General features: G+C 44.0%; 1 protein-coding gene across 1 annotated transcript; it reads left to right on the top strand.

The window, feature by feature from the left end:
• The first annotated feature begins 379 nt into the window (after nt 1-379).
• Nucleotides 380-23273, top strand: Crym (crystallin mu). The gene is made up of 8 exons (XM_042689789.1): nt 380-601; nt 1280-1433; nt 5754-5816; nt 13150-13251; nt 14829-15012; nt 19527-19648; nt 20509-20593; nt 22916-23273. Exons 1-8 carry the CDS (start codon nt 432-434, stop codon nt 22978-22980), a joined length of 945 nt encoding a protein of 314 aa, XP_042545723.1. The 5' UTR covers nt 380-431; the 3' UTR covers nt 22981-23273.
• The last annotated feature ends 532 nt before the right edge of the window (nt 23274-23805 follow it).

The raw sequence follows: 23805 nt of genomic DNA, 5'->3' as shown, positions 1-23805 counted from the left end.
TCTCCCCTGTCTTCTTGTCCAAGACAGCACTCAGAGAGTTGACGGGGTACCAAAGTCCACTGCTCACACTTCTTTGCCAAGGAATGTAGCAAATAGAGCTGATTACAAGAATTGAACCCCAGGATTCTAACTACTGGTCTGCGGCCCACAGTGCAATCCTGGGGGACTCTGTCTCTAAAAGGGAAGCACACCTTACCCAGGCTCAGCTCTGGGGTGGGAAGAGCAGACCAGGGGAGCTGGGCGTGCCAGAGCGCCCCGCCCATTCTGGGCGTGCCCTCATAGCGCTCTCGCGGGGGGCGTGGCCGAATGGCCCCGCCCCGGGGCGGGGCGAGGGCGGGGCCCCGGGCGGCCCACGGCGCCTATAAGAGCAGGCGCGGCGCGTGGAGGGCGCGCTGCCCCGCGGTGGCTGAGGCGAGGAGGCCGGCGGCAGGATGAGCCGGGCGCCCGCGTTCCTGAGCGCGGCGGAGGTGCAGGATCACCTCCGCAGCTCCAGCCTCCTCATCCCGCCCCTGGAGGCGGCTCTGGCCAACTTCTCCAGCGGCCCCGACGGAGGGGTGGTGCAGCCGGTGCGCACCGTGGTGCCGGTGGCCAAGCACCGAGGGTGAGTGGGAAGGGCCGGGGTCCGGGGCAGGAGGAACCGGCCCGAAGGACGACGGGGGGCCGGGGGGGACGAGGGCTGAGTCGTGGTGAATCACAGCTGTCCCTGGTGCCAAGTGGGCACTTTCCGAGTGTTACCAACACCCTCTCCCTGGCAGGGCAGGGATTGGTGGCACCGTTTTACTGATGGGCAAACGGGAGACTCAGAGAGGTTAAGTGATTTCCCCAAACGTGCACAGCTAAGTGGTAGAGCTGCTATGGGTTTTCGGTCCACAGCCAAGCTCTGGAAAATAATATGCACCCTGCCCTAAGGGAAGGCAGAGGAGTGGAGGACCAGAAGATTGGGGGCAGGGATGAAGGAGAAATCAGGAAGGAAAGCCTGCTGGCGCTCACAGCTGTAATCCCAGCTGCTCTAGAGGCTGAGATCTGAGGGTAAAGGTTTGAAGGCAGCCCGGGTGGAAAGTCTGTGAAACGCTTATATCTCCAATTAACCAGAAAAAAAAAAAAAGCCGCAAATGGAGCTGTGGCTCAAATGGTAGAGTGCTAGCCTTGTGCAAAAGAAGCTCAGGGACAGTGCCCGGGCCCTGGCACCCAAAACACAGAACAGGACAAAACAAAAAACCCCAGCATGCAAAGGAAGTATGGCAGGAAGGGGCCGAAGCTGCGCCCTCTCTCGTTGTAGCTTCCTGGGGGTGATGCCTGCCTACAGTGCCGCAGAGGACGCCCTGACCACCAAACTGGTCACCTTCTATGAAGGCCACAGCAGCGCCTCCACCGTCTCCTCCCATCAGGCTACTGTGCTGCTCTTTGAGCCGAGCAATGGCTCCCTGCTGGCGGTGAGCCCTTTCCCAGGGTGGGCTGGGGTGGGCTGGGGTGGGCTGGGGTGGGGTGGGGTGGGATGGGGGTGGAGAGGGAATCCTTGGGCCCAGAGCCAGGCTCTGAAGTCAGTTCTCCGTGCATAGGAGAGCCGAGATTGTGACCACAGATGGCCCTCTAGGAATATCTAGTGACAAGGGCTCCCTGAGGGTGTGGATCTCAGTGCCAAGATCCACTTCTATTTCAAGTGTGGAAATAATACGCTATTTTCACTCTTTTATCTTTAGTTTTACATTTTTATTTTTATTAGCTTTCATTGTACAAAGTGGCTTTGACTCAACAATGCATAAATACAATGTGTCTTGATCCATGTCAGCCCTTTCTTCTCACCCATCTTTCCCACCCCCACCTAACCGGTCCATTTTTATATGTGTTATCATGACATGCTCAGAGACCCTCAACTACACAGCATGAACTAACCCCGTGGCTGAGGAAACACTGATTTGCTGAATCCTGTCCACACAGAATGGAGCCTGTAAGAGTTTTTCTTACAGGTACACAGTGACCTGTTCTCACATCTAATCTGAGTATCAAAATAGCAAGCAGTAGCTCTCAGTGATTGAGCTCTTTTTAGGTGTCCAGCACTGTTCTAAACACTTTATATATATGAACTGTCTTAATACCTTTGTGTGTGTGTGCGCGTGTGTGTGTGTGTGTGTGTGTGTGTGTGTGTGTGTGTGTGTGTGCCGGTCTTGGGCCTTGAGCTCACTCTGCCACTTGAGCCAGAAGTAACTGTAAGATGGGTAATATTATTATCCATACTTTACAGATGGGGAAAATAAGACTACAGTAACTGTGTCCAGCATACCTAAGTCTATGTAGCTAATAAGCAGCATGTCTGAACTTCAGATCGCTGCAAACTAAGTCTGTGACATGGCCTGTTAATACTATTTTGTCCTGCCCTACTGGATTTTTGTGGGGAAGAGTGTGCAATACTGAGGTTTGAACACAGGACCTTACACCTACGGATGTTTACCACTTGATCCACATCCCAAGCCCCTTTATGCTTTAGTTTTTCTTTTCAGATATGGACTCTATAATTTTTGCCTAGAGTGGACCTTAGATCAAGATCTACCTACCTGTATCTTCCTTCTGTATACTGAGAATGATGACATCCAGCTTATTACTTGAGATGGGATGGAGCTCTCACTAATGTTTTTGCTGTAGCAGGCCTCAAACCTCCATCCTCCTGACCTCCACACTCCCAGGAGCTTGGATTAGAGATATGAGCTACCATATGATGCAGGCTCTACTCTACTGCCCTTTCAAACTACTGTTTCTTAAATGCATATCCTCTGCCAGGCAAGAGATACAGATCACATTCAATTCTGACAAGTTCCACCATGAGGAGTTTTATTACCTCCTCCCAAACCTCCAGATTTCTGTTGGAGTCCTTTAGGCTCAGGTTAATAGAGCCACTTTGCTAGAGTAATAGACAGCTAGTCACACGTACGCTTGTCTGATTGACTGTGTCTCTGATTCTCTCAGCTGTTGGAATCCTCAGGCTGACTCTGAAACCCTTCTTCCTTATTTGCTGAAGTTCTGGTTCCATGAGGTCTTGGCTGTTTCTGACTCCTCTGATAAGAGGAGTATCTAGCTCTTCTCAACCTGTACTTACCCAGTGGCAGTGGTGTTCATTGACAACAGTGGTTCCCCAAGAAAGTAGGGCCTGAGTCTTTAAAACTAGATGCCAGGGCCTTTAGATCCTTTTCCGAATCTGTTCAGTACCCATGTGGTTCAGTTTCTCATCTGAAAAATGAGATTAATGATGCTTACCCTTTGAGGGTGGGCTGAATTGAAAGGTCACTGCAAAGGGTGCCACACGGCCTTGCACATCCCAGGCCTGCACTTGGTCACCGAGCTGTACTCCAGGACAAGGCTCAGATGAGCTCAACTGAAGATGGGATGTTTAGTGTCTGTGCAGAGTGCTCTGCACAGATGGTAGAAGTTGGGCTGGGAAGGTAGCTCAGTGGTAGAGTGCTTGCCTTGCATGCCTGAGGCCCTGGGTTCGATTCCTCAGCACCACATAAGCAAAAAGAAAAAAGCCGGAAGTGGCGCTGTGACTCAAGTGGTAGAGCGCTAGCCTTGAGCTGAAGAGCTGAGGGACAGCGCCCAGACCCAGAGCTCAGGCCTCACTACCGGACCCAAAAAAAAAATAAATAAATAGATGGTAGAAGTTGAGAACCACCGAGGTAAGGTTGTATGGCCCTTGCTCAAATAAGAAATAATATTAGTCCTTAAGTTCCTCCTCAGTTTGGTGGTTTTTTTTTTTTGGTTGTGGGGCCTGAACTCTGGGCCTGGGCGCTGTCCCTCAGCTCTTCAGCTCAAGGCTAGCACCCTACCACTTGAGCCACAGCACCACTTCCGGCTTTTTTTCTTTTTGCTTATGTGGTGCTGAGGAATTGAACCTAGGGCCTCGGGCATGCAAGGCAAGCGCTGTACCACTGAGCCACCTTCCCAGCCCCTCAGTTTGGTGTTTTGAGAATCAGCACAAGAGAACAAAGTAGGCAATTCTTTTATTATTATTATTTATTATTGTTATTATTATTATTTTCCAGGCCTGGGGCCTGAACTCAGGGCCTGGGCACTGTCTCTGAGCTTCTTCTTCTTTTTTGGGGGGGGGTCCGGTTGTGGGGCCTGACTCTGGGCCTGGGTGCTGTCCCTCAGTTCTTCAGCTAAAGGTTAGCACTCTACCACTTGAGCCATAGCACCACATCCAGCTTTTTTTCTTTTTGCTTATATGGTGCTGAGGAATTGAGCCCACGGCCTCAGGCATGCAAGGCAAGCGCTCTACCACTGAGCCACCTTCCCAGCCCCTCCGAGCTTCTTTTGCTCAAGGCTAGCACTCTACTACTTGAGCCACTTCTGGCTTTATCTGCTTATGTGGTACTAAGGAGTTGAACCCAGGGCTTCATGCATGCTAGGCAAGCATTCTACCACTTAACCACATTCCCAGCCCCTCTTTTCTATTTTTAGAAAAATAAGAGAGAGTTTCACTGTGAAAACTTCCATAGATGCATACAATGTACTCTGAACAAGTTCACCCCTCTATTATTTACTCTTAGAACCCCACTGTTTGTGTGTATAAGGGCTTGAACTCAGGGCTGGTTTGCTTTCCCTTAGCTTTTTCACTCAAGGCTAGCACTTCTACCACTTGAGCCACAGCTGCACCTCCAGCTTCTTGGTGGTTAATCAGAGATAAGAATCTCATAGAAGTTGGGTACTATGACTCAGCCCTGTAATCTTAGCTACTCAAGAGGCTAAGATCTGAGAATTGTGATTCAAAGCCAGTCTGGGCAAGAAAGTCTGTGAGACTCTTATCTCCAGTTAACCACCAGAAAATCAGAAGTGGCGCTGTGGCTCTAGACTGCTAGCTTTGAGCAAAAGAGCTTAGGGACAGCACCTAGGTCCTGAGTACAAGCCCCATGGCTGACAAAAAACTCCCAAAACCAAAAACCAAAAAATATCACCACAGACATTTTTTAAAACCTGGGTTGGCTTTGAACCATCACGGTTCAGATCTCAACCTCCTGCGAAGCTAGTATTAATAGGTGTGAGCTAGTATTTATAGGTGTGAGCTAGTAATAATAGGTGTGAGCTAGTATTAATAGGTGTGAGACACCAGGCCTGGCTACCTACCCCACTTTTTTTGTTTTTGTTTTTTTTTTGTTGGTCATGGGGTTTGAACTCTGGGCCTGGGCACTGTCCCCGAGCTCTTCAGCTCAAGGCTAGCATTCTACCACTTGAGCCACTTTTTAAAACAGAATTTTTTGAGGGGGTTTATATCATCTCTCTCTCTCTCTATATATATGCATGTGCATATATATCCATATATGTATACATTATATATGTGTATATATATTACTTTAGTCTTTGCCCCTCCCCCGTGCTCCCTCATTCACTGTGCCTCCCCATGATTCCCTATAGACAATTTTCCCTTTTAAGCTGATGTCAAAGTGAATGAATAGGTCTTGAGGGTTTCCTGTGTGCCAGATGTTTTCCTATATGCCAGTGTGTTTCATCCTGCCAGCAGCCCTCCGAGCACTATCTTGGCACTATCATTGTTTATACAGGTGAGAAAAGCAGGGCTTAGAGATTAAAATATTAAACATGCAGGAAGAGTTTGGCACTCCTCCTCCTCCTCACGGTCTGTGGGCTATTATAAAGCTTCCTGTGTAATATAATACGTACCTATTTCTATATGTTGTGTGAGAGCTGCTCGTCTGAGTTGGAGTAACGGGTTCCAGAGCCCCTTTCTCATGGTCTCTCCTTTCTCCAAGGTCATGGATGGGAATGTCATCACTGCTAAGAGAACAGCTGCAGTGTCTGCCATTGCCACCAAGGTAAGGTCAGCGGCGGCTGCGCTGTTAGGGCAAGCTGATGGTGTACAGGGTGTCTCAGCCTTGAAGAAGAGTTTTCATATAGTTTTCCTTCAGGCATAGTTAGTACTTACTGTTGTTATGGTTGGTTCTGGAGCTTGAACTCAGGAAGCTGAGATCTGAGAATCACAGTTCAAAGTCAGCTTGGGCAGGAAAGTCCATGTGGCTCTTCTCTCTAGTTTCCTACCAAAAAGCTAGAAGTGGAGCTGTGGCTCAAGTGGTAGAGCCCCAGCTTTGTGCAAAATCGCTCAGGGACAGCTCCCAGGCAATGAGCCCCCGTATTGACACGCAAAAAAGCACTTTATTAGTTAATAATATATCACATCATAATTATTAGTTAACGGATATTAACAAATAGTTAATTGGTGCATAAAATATTTATTAGTTAATAAACCATTTATGATTGTTTAATATTTGTTTTAAATAACCTAACTACTCCTCAGGCTCACAGAGTATGTAGGATGAAAATAAAGCAGGATCAAGAATATCAGGATGCAGGTGACATTTTTAAAAATTTTTTTTATTGTGAACATACTGTACAGAGGGGTTACAATTACATGGGAAAGATAATGAGTACATTTCTTATCAAGCATTGCAGCCTCCTCCTTTGTTTACCCTTCACATCCCTTCTCAGCCTCCCCCCCCGCCTCCCCCCTCATCTTTCCCCCCCCCAAAGTTGTAAAGTTCGTTTTCGACATGACAACTTGTACTTCTCATTGTTGTAACGGGTCCAGCAGGTGACATTTTTTAATTTAAAATTTTGAGACAGGGTTCTCCCTATGTTTCCCAGTCCAGTCTCAAACTGCTCGGTGAAATTGATACTCCTGCCTCAGCATCCCAAGTAGCTCTGGTTACAAATGTGTGCTATTTTATTTCATTTAATTAACTGATTAATTTTTGTGCTAGTACTGGGGTCCAGGCACTGGACCTTAGCTTTGTTGTTCAAGGCTGGCACTCTACCACTTGAGCCACAGCTCCACTTCTGGCTTTTTAGTGGTTCATTGGAGCTAAGAATCTCACAGATTTTCCTCTCCAGGCTTGGCTTCAAACCTCAATCCTCAGTCTCAGCCTCCTGAATAGCTAGGATAACAGGTGTGAGCCGCCGGCCACTGGCAGGCAGGGTGTGCCATTTTAAATGATCCAGGATGGATCACCCTGAAAAGGTGACATTTGAGTCATGACTGGCAGCAGCATGTGACAGCACTGTGCATAACTGTGACGTTCTCCACTCAGAGAACAGCAGGTGGCAGAGGTGGTGATGTTCCTAAATAAAATCCAGGCATCTCACGAGGAAAACAGGGTTCTTAGAGATAGAGTTAAAAAAGGGAGGCTTTGGAAAACGTGACTTCTGTGTGAACAGTTGGAGTCTGGAATCTTTTGTGGTTTATAAAAAAGGACAAAGTCTTGCCATAGGGCTTTTCCTGAGAATTAAAGTATGGTGACTGTGAGCGAGGGTTGGAGCGGCTAGAACTAGGTATTGAGATTGTATGGTAAGAATTTCTGAAGACAAGATTGAAAGATATGAAGATGAATCTCAGGTGAGAATGAGGATTCACAAAATTACTAGTTACCATGTAATGTGCATGACTCCATTCCAGAAACCACTTCACATACCTAATTCCCAATCTTCCCATCCACCTTGTGAAGAAGATAAGGTTATCTTCATTTCCCAAGAAGAAGGATTGTGGCTTAGAGGGGTTCTGTGATAATTGTATGGGAAGAGAGTAGACTTGTGATAAACCGGTTTTTAATTATATCCAGAGCCAACTCAGAAATAATCAAGAGACTTCTTGATGATTTGTTTTGTTATTGAAGAACAGAATGAGTCTATAACACTGTCTTATAATTATAGAGGACTTTGGTCTCAATCAGATAATGTTTAACTCATTGTCTGGACTTTGGGTTTCTGTGAGGGAGGCAGGATAAAGATTATTGGCTTCATTTCATACAGAGCAAAGCAGAGACTTGGGTGTTTGGAAGGATACAGCCAGGTGACTGTGTGACACTGAGCTGTGTGACATTCCTGTCCCAGGTTAGTGACGTCTAACTCAGACTGTGCAGTAGCAGCAGAGAAGGGATGCTTTCTACAACTCATATATTTCTGGAGTCAAGTCATTGAATTAAAATTACTGAGTGGGGGGCAAGCTCAGGGTTCATGCTTGCTAGGCTGGTGCTCTACCACTTGAGCCACACCTTCAGTCCCTTTTTTGGTTATTTTGGAGGTATGAGCTCATTTTGGGTGCGTGCATGCACCAGTACTGGAGCTTGAACTCAGGGCCTTGTGGTCTTGCTTGGCTTTTTCACCCAAGGCTGGAGCTCTACTTGGGCCATGTCCCCACTAGCTTCTTTTGGCTAATTTCTTGGAGATAAGAGTCTTAAGGATTTTTCTGCTGCCTGGATTGGTTTTGAACCTTGATCCTCAGATCTCAGCCTCCTGAGTAGCTAGGATTAAGGTGTGAGCCACCGATATTCAGGTAGATTTTGTTTTATATGCCTGGGCCAACCTGGGCTGCAGTCCTTCTATTTGTAGCTAGAATAATAGGGGTGGCCCCTGCATCCAGCCATTGATTGAGATGCAGCCTTGCAAACTTCTTTTTGCAGGGACTAGCCTTGAACCATGATCCCCCTGTCTCCTCCTCCAATGCAGTTTAGGATTATAGGCTTGAGCCACCACACTTGGCTTAATTTTTTTTAAAAAAAGTAGTTCATGGTTGGTTCTGATGATCAGCCAGTTTGGGAACCATTTCATATAGACCCAGCCTTCAGTAGCATTGTTTTTGGTTACATTAATCAAATCTGCATCTTAAGGGGAGTAGAGAAACCTTTGGTTGATACATCCTGTTTTGGGCTGGAACTCACAGCTTGTTCCCAGGAACTCAGATAGGTTATTTTGATAAGGTACAAAAGTCTATTTTACTTTCTGTCCTGGTGAGCATAGATTTTTCAGATCTACTACTTTTCTCCTCATCTAAGGCTTTGAGGAGGAGGATGAGAAGTATGGAGTCTGATGAATACAATAACTTCTCTGCATTTAGATTTCATTACAACCCAAGTTGAGATCTGACCTGCTTTGCTAAAGAGACAGCATAGGACTGGGTTTTCCCTTGGCATGCATCTATTCAGCCAGTGTGTGTTTCTACCAAGTTCCAGGCCCTGTGATCAGCATGAGGCAAAGAATGGTGAAGAAAAACAGATATCCTGCCTGCCATCATGGAGCACAAGGTTGAATGGGAGAGGCACGATATGAATCCAAAGATCATGCCAGTAAATTGAAATTTATAACCCTGACAAGTGCTTTCAGAGTGTAAAGCAGGAAATCTTAGTGTGTGGAATTGAGGAAGGGTTTTCCTATGTGTTTATATATATATATATATATATATATCTGTTTATAATATGTTATAATATACATATATGCATACTACATATGTATAGGTAGTTATGTATATATAGTATACTTACAATATGTATGTTAATATATAATATATACATATAATATATAATATGCAGTATAATATAATATATATGTATATACACACAACACACATATTTGTATCTATACACAGCATACATATATGTATATGTTATAATATACATGTACAATGCTCATATAACATGCATATATGTATTACATATTATATATAATGTGGTGTATACATCTCCATATATATCTGTACTGGAGTTTGAACTCAGGGCTTTATGCTCCTAGGTGGATGCTCTACTGCTGAGCCATACCACCAGCCCTTTTTCATACTGGTTGTTTTAAAAATAAGGTTTGTATTCTTGCTGAAGCACATTCCTAGACTAAGATTGGGAAACAAAAGCTAGGCTAACAGGTGCATGCCATCACATCCAGCTATTGGTTGAAAATTTTTTTCTTGCCCTAGCAAACCTTAAATAGCAATCTTCCCTCTCTCAGCCTCCCAAGTGTGAGCCTCTGGCAAACAGCTCAGTAACACGTACTTGAGCTGCCTCACCAGAAAGCAGAAGGGAAACATTGCAGGCAGAGGGAATTTGCTGAGGGCCTGAGGCTGAAGGAAACAGATAGGCCTGGGGCTGGAAGAAAGGAAGTAAGGGAAGCCTGACACGGGAGGGGTGTAGACAGATGGGAGGGCCAGATTGTACAAGGTCTTGGTGAATTCAAATGAAACATGGACTTTCAAGCTCTTTACTTAAAGGAGAAATCTCACAGATTCCTATATATATGCTCAATTATCCACAGGCTGATGGGAAAAGAAGAAAAGAAATGTTAGTGAACATTTACCAGGGAAACAAATGATCAAATATGATAACCACTCAGAATGTACAGATCTAGCTTTAGAGGTTCGAGGTTCTTTCATAGACACTAACAATTTCTACAGCTTATGTACACATTCAAGAACAGTGCCATATTATCTGAGAAAAGAAAAAGGAAAGCTAATAGTTAAGGATCAAGTAATTTCTTGAGCAAATGTATAAGATGCTGTCCTTTCAACAGCTTTCTAGAAGATGCTTGGAACTATCTTTCACAGAACAGAACCATATCTCTCCTTCAGCTACCAGAGAGATGAATAACCTCTAATCGTATATGACAATTTTGCCAGAAATTTTTTTTTAAGATTTCTAATTTTAAGGTTTTTCTCAAGAATTTCAGTCAGTAGCATTGTAAGACACAGCAGGCCCAAGGAGATCAAATTTTACTAAATGAAGTAGAGAAAATGGATAAGGGCATCTTTTAAAAATCCATATGGTCTGAAAAACAAGTGATGTCTTTTCTTTTACAACCAAAAATGAGTTTGCCACTTTCCCCCCAAACATGTAGCATGGTAGTCACAATCAAAGGAAGGAGAGGTGAGAGGTGGTACTAGTATCTAATGGATAGAAGCCAGGGATTCTACTTAGCATCCTATACTAAACAGGAAATCCCCCTCCTCAACAAAGAGTTACCCATCCCAATTTTTAGTATCTAAGGGGGAGAAACCCTGTTCTACTTCCTGTAGGCCATAATAAGCCTGAAGAGTTTCTGTGCAAATAAGGTTACCTTGGTCCTGGGGCTTAAAAACCAGAAATAGGAGAGAAAACCCAATTTGGCTGTATTGGGAGTTAGGTATCAGCAAGAAGGGGAATAGAGAGGGTAAATGAGGGTGAATGATCACAATACTTTATATGCATTTATAAAAATAGAACAATGAAATCTGTTGAAACTGTTCTAAGAAGGAGGATATAGCTGGATGCTGATGGCTCACACCTGTAAAGATAGCTACCCAGGAGGCTGAGACCTGAGGATCATGACTTGAAGCCAGCCTGGGCAGGGAAGTCTATGAGATGCTTATCACTGATTTACCACCAAAAAGCCAGAAGTGAAGCTATGACTCAAGTGATAGAGTGCTAGCCTTGAGCAAAAAAGCTCAGGGACAGTGCCCAGATCTTGGTTCAAGCCCCAGGATTGGGACAAATAAAAAGAAAGAAAGAAGGGAGCAGGGGCAGGGAAAGTGATAGAAGGGGTAAGTTTGATTGGGAGTACATTGTATGCTTATACAGAATTAATCACAATGAAATCTTCCCCCCTTGTACAACTAATGAATACTAAGAAAAGTCTTTTAAAGACAGAAAGAGTTGGGCACTGGTGGCTCAGACCTATAATCCTAGCTACTCTGGAGGTTTGAAGCCAGCCTGGGCAGAAAAGTACCCATGAGACTCTTATTTTCAGTTAACCACTCAAAAACTGGAAGTGGTGCTGGCTCGAGTGGTAGAGCTGTAGCTTTGAGCACAAAGAGGCTCAGAGACAGCACCAAGGCCCTGGGCACTGAGGGCACTGAGTTCAAGCCCATGACTGACCCCCCCCCCCCCGCCCCCGCAAAGAAAAGAAAGAAAATTATAAGTACGTAAGTGCTGTGGAGTGGGGGATTTATCATGGAGATTAGGGAGAGTCCATTGGAGAGATGATACTTGATCTCATGCACAGACTCCCTCAAACGAGGTCAGAAATGCTAGCTCTGCATTTGTTTCTTTTTTTTTGTTTTTGTTTTTGTTTTTGTTTTTTACAAGGGAGACAGCAGCTGAGGAATTGTCAACAAAATAGGTTCAGCAAACAGCTGAGAATTCCAGGAAGCAAGGACTCAGGGATCCCAGGGAGCCCCGAGAAACAATTCAGGGCTCTGAGAAGTAGAGGTTGCTCAGCATATACCTGAGATGGTGTACTTCAGGAGAAAGAATATGAGCCACGGAGTGTGAAAGATGTGGCTTTGGGGCTCCAGGGGGCCATTAATTAATTGCAAGCCCCTAAAGAAGTTAATTAACCACTTTGGACCTCCAGCTCCTCCTCTGTAAAACATGAATAACCAACCTGTTGGGTGCTGGTGGCTCATACCTGTAATCCTACAATGAACCAGCAAAAAACTTGAGCTAGAAGCATGGTTCAAGTGGTAGACCACCAGCCTTGAGTAAAAAAGCCAAGAAGAGAGCATGAGGCCCTGAGTTCAAGACCCAATACTGGCACAAAAATGCAAGTTAAAAAAACACCTGCCTTGTTTGAGTCATAAAGATGCACTGGTTCATTCATTCAAAGAACCACTGACACTAAGTATTGGTGGCTCTTGACTGTAATTCTAGCTATTTAGGAGACTGGGATTGCTATTTGAAGCCAGCCTGGGCAGGAAGGTCCCTGAGACACTTATCTCCAATTAACCAGCAAAAAGCTGGAAGTAGAGCTGTGGCTTAAAGTGGTAGAATGCTAGCCTTGAGTATAAAGAAGCTCAAGGACTGCACACAGGCCCTGATTTCAAGCCCAGAGACTGGCAAAAATAAAACAACAATAACAAAACAATAACAAAAAACATGAATAATGACAGGAGCCTACAGCTCATAGAGTCCTTGTCAGGCTAAATGACATCATGAGGAAAGCACTGGTGTAATGTAGGAGCTCAGTGAGGCACCCCCCACTCTAACCCTCTCCACTCTAGAGAGGAGAATGGAATCTCAAACCCAATATGACATTTACTCCATTGCCCTCGATCCCTCTAGAGGATCTGAAGATGGAGCAGATCTTACCTGATGTTCAAATTATATTTGCTTTCACCTAGCTTCCATTGTCTCCTTTGAGACAATGGAAGTCCTGGGCTTGCACTCAGGGTCTGGGCACTGTCCCTGAGCTTCTTTTGCTCAAAGATAGAACATGAGCCAAAGTGCCACTTCTGTTTTTTTTCTGTGTATGTGGTACTGAGGAATTGAATCCAGGGCTTCATGCATGCTAAACAAGCACTCTACCACTGAGCCACATTCCCAGCCCTCCCTTGACTTTTTTCCTATTTCCCTCTAACAGTTTTTGAAACCCCCCAGCAGTGAAGTGTTGTGCATCCTTGGAGCTGGTGTCCAGGCCTACAGCCATTATGAGATCTTCACAGAGCAGTTCTCCTTTAAGGAGGTAAGTCTGGATGGGGGGGTTATGAGGAGGGGGAGAGGGAAGGAAGCAGCCATTTTCCTCTGTCTCCGGTCCTTCCCTGCAAAATGAAGTTTTCTGAAATAGTTGAGAGTCCAGTCTACATTGATCTTTTGACCTTAGTGTCTTCCTTAGACTTCCTAGTGGAAATGAAGTATCAAGGGAAAGTCTGATCTCTCAGTTACTCTGCTCATAGAACGTACATCTGTGAACCACTCAGGAGACACTTTAAATATTCAGTTCCACCTCTAGTGTATGAGTTTTCCCTTCCATCTCTCTGTTCTTCTTGTAGGAGAATCTGAGAGTCTTTAAGTATTCATGGGTATGGGTCCAGAAATGAGCAAGCAGCAGACCACATCCTCCTCCTCTACTGCAGTCTATATCTTTGCCCACCTTTTTCCTGCAATGGCTCATGCCTCCTACTGAGAGTGTTTGATACTATTTTTATTCTGTTTTATGTATGCATATGAAAGAAATGGAATAGATTTAAAGTATGAAATTCATGATTTTGGAAACACAGACTATGAAGAAGAAAACAAAAGAAACCCATTTATCTGTTTTCAAAAGGACAAGCATATAATGTCTAATTTTTCTCTCATCATATTTTTATAACTATGTGTGTGCATGTATGTATATATATATGTATGTATGTACGTATGTATGTACGTACAGTTACAGGGGTACAGGGGTTTAAACTCAAGGCCTGGCATTGTTGCTTGGCTTTTTTGCCCAAAGCTGTGACTCTACCACACAAACCAAACTTCTTTTTGTTTTTTTTTTTTGCTGGTTAATTGGAAATAAGAGTCTCACAGACTTTCCTGCCCAGGCTGGCTTTGAACTGTGATCCTCACATTTCAGCCTCCTGAGTAGTTAGGATTATAGCCTGAGGCACCAGTGCTCGGCTCCCGTACTTTGAATGTTCTAGTATCTATTTCCAAATTATTCAATTCTGTATAACATTTGCATAGTTTTTCTATCAAGAAGCATGACATGGATAGCCATTCACTTATGACTGGGCACAAAGTGTTGTTTTTACGTTGGTTGATGGCTTTCTTGCATACAACATTTATTTCTATCTGTATTATATTCTATTATGAGATCTTCTTTAGGCCTCATTTTCAGTTGAAACTTGCAACTTCTGACCCTCATATTGATACCTGTTAACAAGCTAGTAAGTCTGATGCTGCTAGTAGCCATAACCCCAGCCCAGCACCTTCTAAGATCCTGGTTATAGTTACCAGTGATGGTCTCTTCATAAGACTTTGCCCACTTATTTCTGTTGTACAGAAATGCAAACTAAGACTGAATGAGGCAAATCATTTCAAAAGCAGTGACAAAGCAAAGATTTGTTCTAAGCCTGCTTGGCTCCAGTTCTTTCTCTGCCTACCAATTAAGCCACCAAAACTACATCCTAGCTTGAAATTGGAAAAAAAAAATGCCACTATTCTTTAAAGGGAAAATTTGTAGGGAAAACTCATTTTCAATGGCTTGGCCAGATACCTATTTAGATTAACACTATGACCTTGATCAAATGTCCTTTCTCCCGCTACCCTCCAATGAAGGTGAGGATATGGAACCGCACCAAAGAAAATGCAGAGAAGTTTGCAAACACAGTTCAAGGAGATGTGCGAGTCTGTTCATCCGTGCAGGAGGCTGTGACAGGTGCTGATGTGATCATCACAGTCACCATGGCAACAGAGCCCATTTTGTTTGGTGAATGGGTGAAGCCAGGGGCACACATCAATGGTAAGTAGAGAGGCTCTGTGGGCTGCGGCTAGGTGGTGGCTCCTCTGGAGACTGGGACTGGAACATGCAGGTAAAGAGCTGTTTTCCTCCTTATGGAGAATATTCAAGCTTTTTCAAAGCCACAGGAATATGTGAGCCTGAAACAAGACATTCCCAAAATATGAAAAGCAAATTTCAAACCTGAAACTGACAACTATGCCACTTATTTGTGTTCTGTAACATATGTTACAACCATAATCACTCTTTTTTTTTTTTGTATCTGTACTGAGGCTTGAATTCAGAACCTTGTAGTCTCATTTGGCTTTTTCTCCCAAGGCTGGCATTCTTAGCTCATGAGACACGCTTCACTTCTGGCTTTTTGCTGGTTGATTAGAAATAAGAGTCTTACAAGCTTTTCTGCCTGGGCTGTCTTTGAACCTCGATCCTTGGCTCTCATTTCCTTGAGCAGCTAGGATTATAGGCATGAGCCATACCAGTCAGTGCCCGGCTTAACGGTTTCAATCTTGACTGTAATGAAGTTTAAATCTCAATGTCCAAGTGAAGTGTTTGTTTTTAACATTTAGAACTGTAATTTTTTTCTAAAATGACAATATAAAACACATTTATTGTGACATTTTCAGTGTATGCGATAGGATAAGGAGGGGATGTGACAGCATATAAGGGTACCCAGCACTCTGAAGGGGTTCAAATGAACCTGGAAGTTTTAGCAAGCCTTGCTCTGTATCAAAATCTACTCAATGTGGCTATTCTGAATTCTCTCTATATGTTACAATAATCGTGTGAAATTGGAACTTTTAATTCTTACTCTCATTTTATAAGTGGGTAAACTGAGGCATGGAGACGTTCAGTGACAGACAAACCTGTCTTTGATGATGGAGATAGGATGATGATAGGATTTGAACTAAGACAGCCTCTCCTGAGAATCCAAGTGCTTGGTAATAGTTGATATTTTCTCTTCCAATGAGAAGACTGGCGTCTGGTGAGCAGCACAGAAAAGGAACAGAGAATTTCAAGATAGCATTGGTGACCCATGTTTTCATGACAAATTCTTGGGATCAACGTAGGAGTTGACAGTTCTGTACATATGCGTGGATGAATGGGAAGGAGCCAAGTCAAGTGATTAGGAATTCCTTCATAAATGGGTTTTTGAACCTCTGCCATGGGCTGAGTATAGTTTTAGCTATTAGGGATACCACTAAATAGATAAATAAATAAATAAAATAAGACACTCGGGCTTCCTGCTTTCCTGATCCTGAGATCTGACAGACAAATAAGCAAACAAGTTGTTTCTGCTAAAGATGAGCCTGGGAAAGAAGCAAGATATTATGTGATAGACCTTGTTAGAGGGAGCAGAAAGTAGAACTAGAGATAGGCCCTTTTGGTGTATTTATCTGAAAAGCTCCCTAGAAGGAGACTTGAGGCTGTGACCTAAATCATAAAACAGAGGCAACCATGTAAAGAGCTGAAGTAAAGGCATTTCAGACAGGACAGCAAATGCAGAAGCCCCTGAGAGTAGAAGTGAACATGGCAGAAGTGAGTACTGACGGAGTCAAAGTCAACCCAAGCTCTCAGTCTGCATGGAACTGGCCTATGACATGGGTCCAGACAGTAGGTAGGACATGGCTTAATTGATATGTAAGAAGTAGATGAGAGTATGCTTTGTTTTGGACAATAGAAACATATCTGAAAGGACTTGAGAAACCCAGAGGAACCAGTACTTGAAGACGTTCCCAGGGATAGAGCTGAAACTTGATTTTTGTTTCCTAACTAAAAACTACACAGGGGGCTGAGAATGTGTCTCAGTGGTAGAGTGTTTGCCTAGCATGCATGTAGCCTTGGGTTCGATTCCTCAGTACCACATAAACAGAAAAAGCTGGAAGTAGTGCTGTAGCTCAAGTGGTACAGTGCTAGCCCCAGGACTGGCAAACAAACAATTACACATGGTAGCCAGGTGCCAGTAGTTCACACCTGTAATCCCAGCTATTCAGCAGGCCAAGAGCTAAGATTTGTGGTTCAATCCAGGGAAGGAAAGTCCATGAGATTCTTTTATCTCCACTTAAATTCCAGAAAAACTGGAAGTGGGGCTATGGCGCCAATGAACAAGAAAAGCTCACTGACAGTGCCCAGACCCTGAGTTGAAGCCCTGAGAGTTACACACACACACACACACACACACACACACACACACACACACATAGTCCTCTCATCCTTTCTGTGGTAGGTCCTTTGCTCAGTCTCACAGGATGAAATCAGTGTTATTTAGGCTGTAATTTCATCTAGTATTTGGGGTTTTTCTGCCTGGTCCACCCAGTTGTGTGGCAAGATTCAGTTCCTTATGTTGTAGGACGGAGGACTCTTTCCTGTGAATACTCTTTCCATATTCCTTGTCATGTGGCGCCTCCTTCCTCAATCAGTGGATCCTTCTCACACTTTGAATCCAGCAAGAGCGATTTAATTTTGAGTCAAAAAAGCTCTTAAGCCAAGATTGCTTTATGTGTTTATAGAAGCATGAAATATACTTAAAAAAAAACCAAACCTGTTACAAACACAGACAACAAGGAAATATGAACAGATTTTACTTCCTTTACAGATCAGCTGAGACGCAGGCCCAATTCCAACACCCCGCCTCACCCCCTGCCCAGTACCCCATCCTATCAGCCAGTGCCATGCCTCTCTCATTTTCTAGTCCCACTGAAGCAAAGCCAGACCTGACTAAGTCAAGCCCCTCTGTGTTTCCTGGCCCATCGCCATCTGCCTGAGGGCCTTGTGTAACCCTTTGAGGACTCGGCCTTGTCTAGGCTGTAAGGAGGGATGACTGGAGAAATTGGAGCTTTTTTTTTTTTTTCTTAATCCCCACTGCCTTATGATTTATTTACAAGCTTCATTAGTTAGTGCTTTTCTTCTAGAGAATTCCTCACACACACAGACTTCATGATGGGCATTTTTACTCTATGCCTTTTGGAAATTCAAATGTGGGAAGTTTTAGAGTGTGGGAAAACAGTGGGGAAGAGAACATACTAGAAAAAAAACTGGATTACAATGCAAGAAGACATAAATGCTGCCTTATGTCTAGATAATGATGCCTTATTGCATTTTCAAAGACTAGCTGCTCCAGGCTGGATCTAGGGGGAGATATGTTTTGTTTGGACCATAGATAAAGTACCACATGCAAATGAATTTCCTGTCTCTCTCTGGAAGGGCAAGTAGTGCTCCAGTGGTTCCTGCCTATAATCCTACTATTCAGGAGACTGAGATCTGAGGATCATGGTTCCAGTCAGCGGGGATATGAGACTTCCAGACTCTCTCTCTCTCTCTCTTTTTTGTCAGTCGTGGTGCTTGAACTCTGGGCCTGGGCGCTGTCCCTCAGCTCTTCAGCTCAAGGCTAGCACTCTACCACTTGAGCCACAGTGCCACTTCCGGTTTTCTGGTAATTTATTGGAGATAAGAGTCTCATGGATTTTCCTGCCCAGGCTGGCTTTGAACTGCCATCCTTAGACCTCAGCCTCCTGAGTAGCTAGGATACAGGTGTGAGCCACCAGTGCCTGGCTATGAGACTCTTACCTCCAAAAAAAAATCAGAAGTGGAGTTGTGACTCAAGTGGTAGAATACTAGCCTTGAGCACAAAAACTCAGGGACAGTGCCCAGACCTTGAGTTCAAGCCCCACAAGCTATTAAAAAAAAAAAAAAAGCACTTGGGGGGTATTCCATAGGAAGGATTAGAGAGCAAGCAGACAGACAGAAGGTTAGGAGCATAGGGGGTAAGTTCCAAGTGACACCTCTGTTTTAACATTTTGTAAGGACATCAATCCCAACAAGCAGAAGAGTCATTGGGATGAAAGCCAAGGTGCTCTCCCAGACCTACATAACCTTCATGTGACCTTCACCTCTCACAGTCTCAGTCTGAGCATCTGTTCAATGAGAATTAGACACTGAAGTATTCTTGTGAGTACCTTAAATAGTATGCATAGGACACCCCTCAGACAGTAGGTATCCAGTAAATGAATGTTAAATGACCTTAAAATCTTTTAGGGAATAGGTAGGATATAAGAGGGAAGGGAAAAGATGGTATGTATTATTATTATTGTATGTGTGTGTGTGTGTGTGTGTGTGTGGTACTGGGACTTGAACTCAGGGCCTGGGTGCTGTTCTTTAACTTTTTTTTTTTGCTCAGGGTTCACTCTACTACTTGAGCTACAGCTCCATTTCTGGCTTTTTGGGTGGTTAATTGGATATAAAAGTCTCATGGATTTTTCCTTCCTGGGCTGGCTTCAAACCACAATCCTCAGCTCTTGGCCTCCTGAGTAGCTAAGATGATAGGCATTAGCCTCCTGTGCCAGGATTGTTAAGTATTACTTTTAATAACTATTCAGTCGTATTGGCTGGAGGGAGTTGGCCTGAAGTAGGAGGTGGTAATCTCAATCTGAGTATCCCCTTGTGTTCTGCTCACCTCTCCCCATTTACTCGTATCCTGGGGACTTTTCTGGGCTTGAGAGCCTTGTTTTGCTGTCTTGTAGCCATCGGGGCCAGCAGACCTGACTGGAGAGAACTGGATGATGAGCTCATGAAGCAAGCAGTGCTGTATGTGGATTCCAGGGAGGCTGCTCTGAAGGAGTCAGGAGACGTCCTATTGTCTGGGGTGAGTCTCTGGTCATCCCTCAGGGTTGCTTCTGTGAAATGTGTAGGAACCTCTTACCCATCAGGAGAGTGAGGTGACCAAGGCCTGTGGGAAACTGAATGAGAGGGGAAGTTAATGAAAGCCTCGTGCCCAGATCAAGACCCATCAGGCTGTGTTGTAAGGCAGTGAGATTGGGAGATAGAGATTGTTGCAATCTGGAATCTCTCCCAGTTTGACCAGTGTGACAGGATGATGGTTACTCTAGCTACCCTTATTTATTGTAATCAGGGCATAGAAGGAAGAAGGGAGCTACTGAAGTTGATGATCAGACACTAGCATGATTCTTTCCTGACACAAGAACCTTGCAGGCCAGCTCCTTAGACATGAACCCATGCTATCCAAAAGGCAGATATGTGGGCAGTGGGCAGCATATTTTTGTGGAGGCTGAACTCTGGGCCTGGGCACTGTCCCTCAGCTCTTCAGCTCAAGGCTAGTGCCCTACCATTTGAGCTACAGTACCACTTCCGGCTTTTTTCTGCTTATGTGGTACTGAGGAATTGAACCCAGGGCCTCATGCCTGTGAGGTAAGCACTCTATCACTGAGCCAACTTCCTAGCCCCCCAGCATATTTTCTGATATCATCCAGCTTTATAAAAGGTATTTTAAAAAAATCAAGGCTGTCAATTGAGGTTGGAGGCGTGGCTCAGGTGGTAAAATGCCATTCAATGAGTGAAAGCTTCAGATACTGAATTCAAGTCAAGGTCTCAGACAAAAAAAAAAGTTGTCTCTTAGCCAATTTAGGATTACCTTATGCTGGTTTTACTAGGCAACCACGAGCAGGCTTTTGCTTTCTCTTGGGCCAATGTGAGTTTGTTTTGCAGGCTGAGATCTTCGCTGAGCTGGGAGAAGTGGTAAAGGGGGTGAAGCCAGCCTACTGCGAGAAGACCACAGTGTTCAAGTCCTTGGGTAAGACCCATTGCTCCCCAGGAACAAATCTAAGCAGAGCCAAAGCTGGCTTAGTAATTGGTGGAAAGAAGAATGAATGAGTCACCAGGCTAGATAGCTGAATCATTATGAAGTCCATCTGTCTTTCAGGTCAATAATTCCCTTAGGCTAGCAGTTACGCCCAGACACTCTGGAACTGGGCAGTCCTGGATTGGTGCCCCTCCTCTGCCATGCATTTGTCCCAGGACAAGTCACCAGACCTCTCTGAGCCAGAGTCCCTCTAATGCCTATTACCTTGAGTTGCGAGAGTTAAAGTGGGATGTTTATAGAAAATAAAGTGATTTGCTCACCAAAGTACCAGCAGTAAATCACTTAGATTTCCACCTACATGCATTCAGGAGCTACTCTCCAGAGGAAGGGGAGGGGATAAAGAAGTTAAAAGACAGAGAGCTTAAAGGAAATGAGATCGAACCTGAAAGAGATTCAGACAGGAAGTGGAGCCAGAGAACTCTGCATTCCTGCCCTTTCCTGCCCTCTCACTTGCTGCTTGAAGGTGACCCTAATGGGCAGTCCCCAAACCACTTAGAGAGATGGGGGTAGAAGCCAACAAATAGGGGACTCCCAGTGCTCAGTCTGTCCCTTGGCTTAGCTCCCGACTCTACCAGACTTAAGGAAACAGAAGTACATGGGAACAGAGCTGATATTCAGCTAACAATACCTAATAGAACTGCTCCCCAAATGGTTGGTTAAATACTTGCTCCCCTCATCCACTGGAGAATGTTTGCTAGACTTTCTGATCAGGCAGTAGAAGCTTTAGTCCTTTGCAGAGCCTTTTGTGCTCTGCCTACCCAATAACCATGCTACCCATTCGTATCCCTCCCTTGTTAGATGTTAAATATTTTAAAAATCTCTCATGCACTAGAACACAGGCAAAGGAAATGTAAACTTTATCCGGAGCCTGGTTCAATGACATTCCAGTGATCCATTTGTGTCTGGAAATTTCAGAGGTTAGCTAGCCTCCTTAAGAAAGAAAAAAATATGCTACCGGAATATTCTCTTTTGAGCAATTTTTGTTTTTCTTATTTTGGGAGGTTTGGTTTATTGGAATGCCATTTATCTGATGGATGCATACTAAATATCTGTCTGTATCTGAACTGAGTGCAGAGATTAAATTATTAAGATTACAGGGTGGATATTCCTTTTCTGAAATATTTAGAATCCAAAACATTTCAGATTTGAGAGCTTGTTTTGTGTTTCACACTGTTTGTATAGACTTGACTAGATGAGTATATCTAATATGAAAATTTTTAATCTGAAATGATCCAAAATGGAAAACTTTAGAAGACCCCCAACAATCTCCCCTTTACTTTCCAAGAAATTCAGATTTTAGTGCACCTTAGGTTTCAGAGTCTTGGATTAGAGATGCTCAACCTATATAAGGCAAAGGAGAAATGCTAAAAATAAAAATAAAAAATGCAGGGTTTGAAGCAGACCAAGGTCAGAAAACCACATCTGTGAGCCAAACTCAGCTTATTATTTGTTTTAGTTTCAGCCATGAGGTACCAATGTCTTTTACATTTTTAAAATGATTTTTGGAGGAGAAGTTAAAAGAATAATCTTTGATGACATACAAATGATACGAAGTTCAAACTTTAATGTCCACTAATAAAATTAATTAGTTAATTAAATAAAAATTGAACAAAGTCTGGTAGCTCATGTCTGTAATCCTAACTACTCAGGAGGCTGAAATATGAGGATTGCAGTTTGAAGCCAGCCCAGGTAGGAATAGTCTGTGAGACTCTTATCTCCAATTAACTACCAGGAAAAAACCCACCAACAACTAAACAACAATGGAAGTGGAGATGTGGCTCAAGTGGAAAGTGCTAGCCTTGAACATAAAAGCTTAGGGATAGTCCCCAGGCCCTGAGTTCAAGCCCCAGGACTAGTGCGCACACCGCCCTCCCTCCCCGCCCCAATCAAAATTGATTGGAAAACAAGCAGGCTCATTTATTTAACTGTCACCAGTGGCTGGTTTCCATTCTAAAAGCAGAGTTGACAAATTTTGACAGAGACCATACAGCCTTCAAGGTCTAAGATATTTACTAACGGATCCTCTAAAGGTTGCTAATCCTTGAACTCAATTGGGAACACTTCTTGATTAGTGTCATATTTCATGCCTTGGTATGCACTTTGCAGATCATCTAAGCCTGAGCTCATATCTGGGTCACATTTTCTAGGTGTTAGCATAAGCAAAGTATCATAAAACCTCTATTCCTATGGCTAAAGATTTTTCTAGAAAACTTGTTCTGCTCAGAAGTTGAACTGAATTTGTGTCCCTTCCAGGAATAGCAGTGGAAGACTTGGTTGCAGCCAAACTTGTCTATGATTCCTGGTCATGTGGAAAGTGAGACAAAGGAGCTTTGTGTCTGAGGATGGATGCTGCCACTGCCCAAGGGATGCTGTCACTGGTTGTCTTCTAATTTCTAGACTAATTGTGGGAAATTGGTTCTCAAGGAGCTAGAGTTTTGTGCTTAGCATGTCTCACCATAAAATACTGAGCTCCCCATTCATGTATGTAGTTGGAAAGCAAACCTAGGTAACTATTTCTTCTGTGCTAGCAGGTGATAACAGAATTTCTTTCACCTTTTACTTCACTAACTTGGTCTTTCCTGGGAATAAAGCATTTTTCAATTCAACAGCATTTGCTTCCATAATTTCTATTCCTTGTGGCAAAGCACCGAAGGAGATCAAGTGCTTCTATGGACTCATTAGAGGAGAATTAGCTTTTGCCAGGTGCTGGTGGTTCATACCTACAAATCCTAGCTACCCAGGAGGCTCTGGTTCTAAGCCATGAGGTTCTTATTTCCAATTAACCACCCCAAACCAGAAGTGGAGCTGTAGCTCAAGTGTTAGAGCACTAGCCTTGGGCAAAAAAGCTCAGGGACAGCACTCAGGACCTGAGTTCAAGCCCCAAGACTGACAAAAGAAAAACAATTAGATCTCTTTATTTTTTATTTCATTGTGATATTACCATACATGCATATGATGTCCCTGGATCAAATCTACAACATCTATTACATTCCTCCTTTCTCCCTTCTCCAAAGCATTTCAACAGGCTGGGAGCTGGTGGCTCACGCCTGTAATCCTAGCTACTCAAGAGGATGAGGTCTGAGGATCATAGTTCATAGGCAACCTACGCAGGAAAGTGTGAGATTCTTTTTTTTTTTTTCAGG

Source organism: Dipodomys spectabilis, unplaced genomic scaffold, assembly GCF_019054845.1.
Source record: "Dipodomys spectabilis isolate Male_0828 unplaced genomic scaffold, ASM1905484v1 ptg000127l, whole genome shotgun sequence".
Taxonomy (NCBI): Eukaryota; Metazoa; Chordata; class Mammalia; order Rodentia; family Heteromyidae; genus Dipodomys; species Dipodomys spectabilis.
Note: the sequence above shows the minus strand (reverse complement) of the source record. Positions and strands in the feature narration are given on the sequence as shown.

Coding starts and splice junctions, on each gene's coding strand:
- Crym (XM_042689789.1), top strand. CDS start 432: ATGAGCCGGGCGCCCGCGTTCCTGAGCGCGGCGGAGGTGCAGGATCAC. Junction 602..1,279: donor CCGGTGGCCAAGCACCGAGG/GTGAGTGGGAAG, acceptor CTCTCGTTGTAG/CTTCCTGGGGGTGATGCCTG. Junction 5,817..13,149: donor TGTCTGCCATTGCCACCAAG/GTAAGGTCAGCG, acceptor TCCCTCTAACAG/TTTTTGAAACCCCCCAGCAG.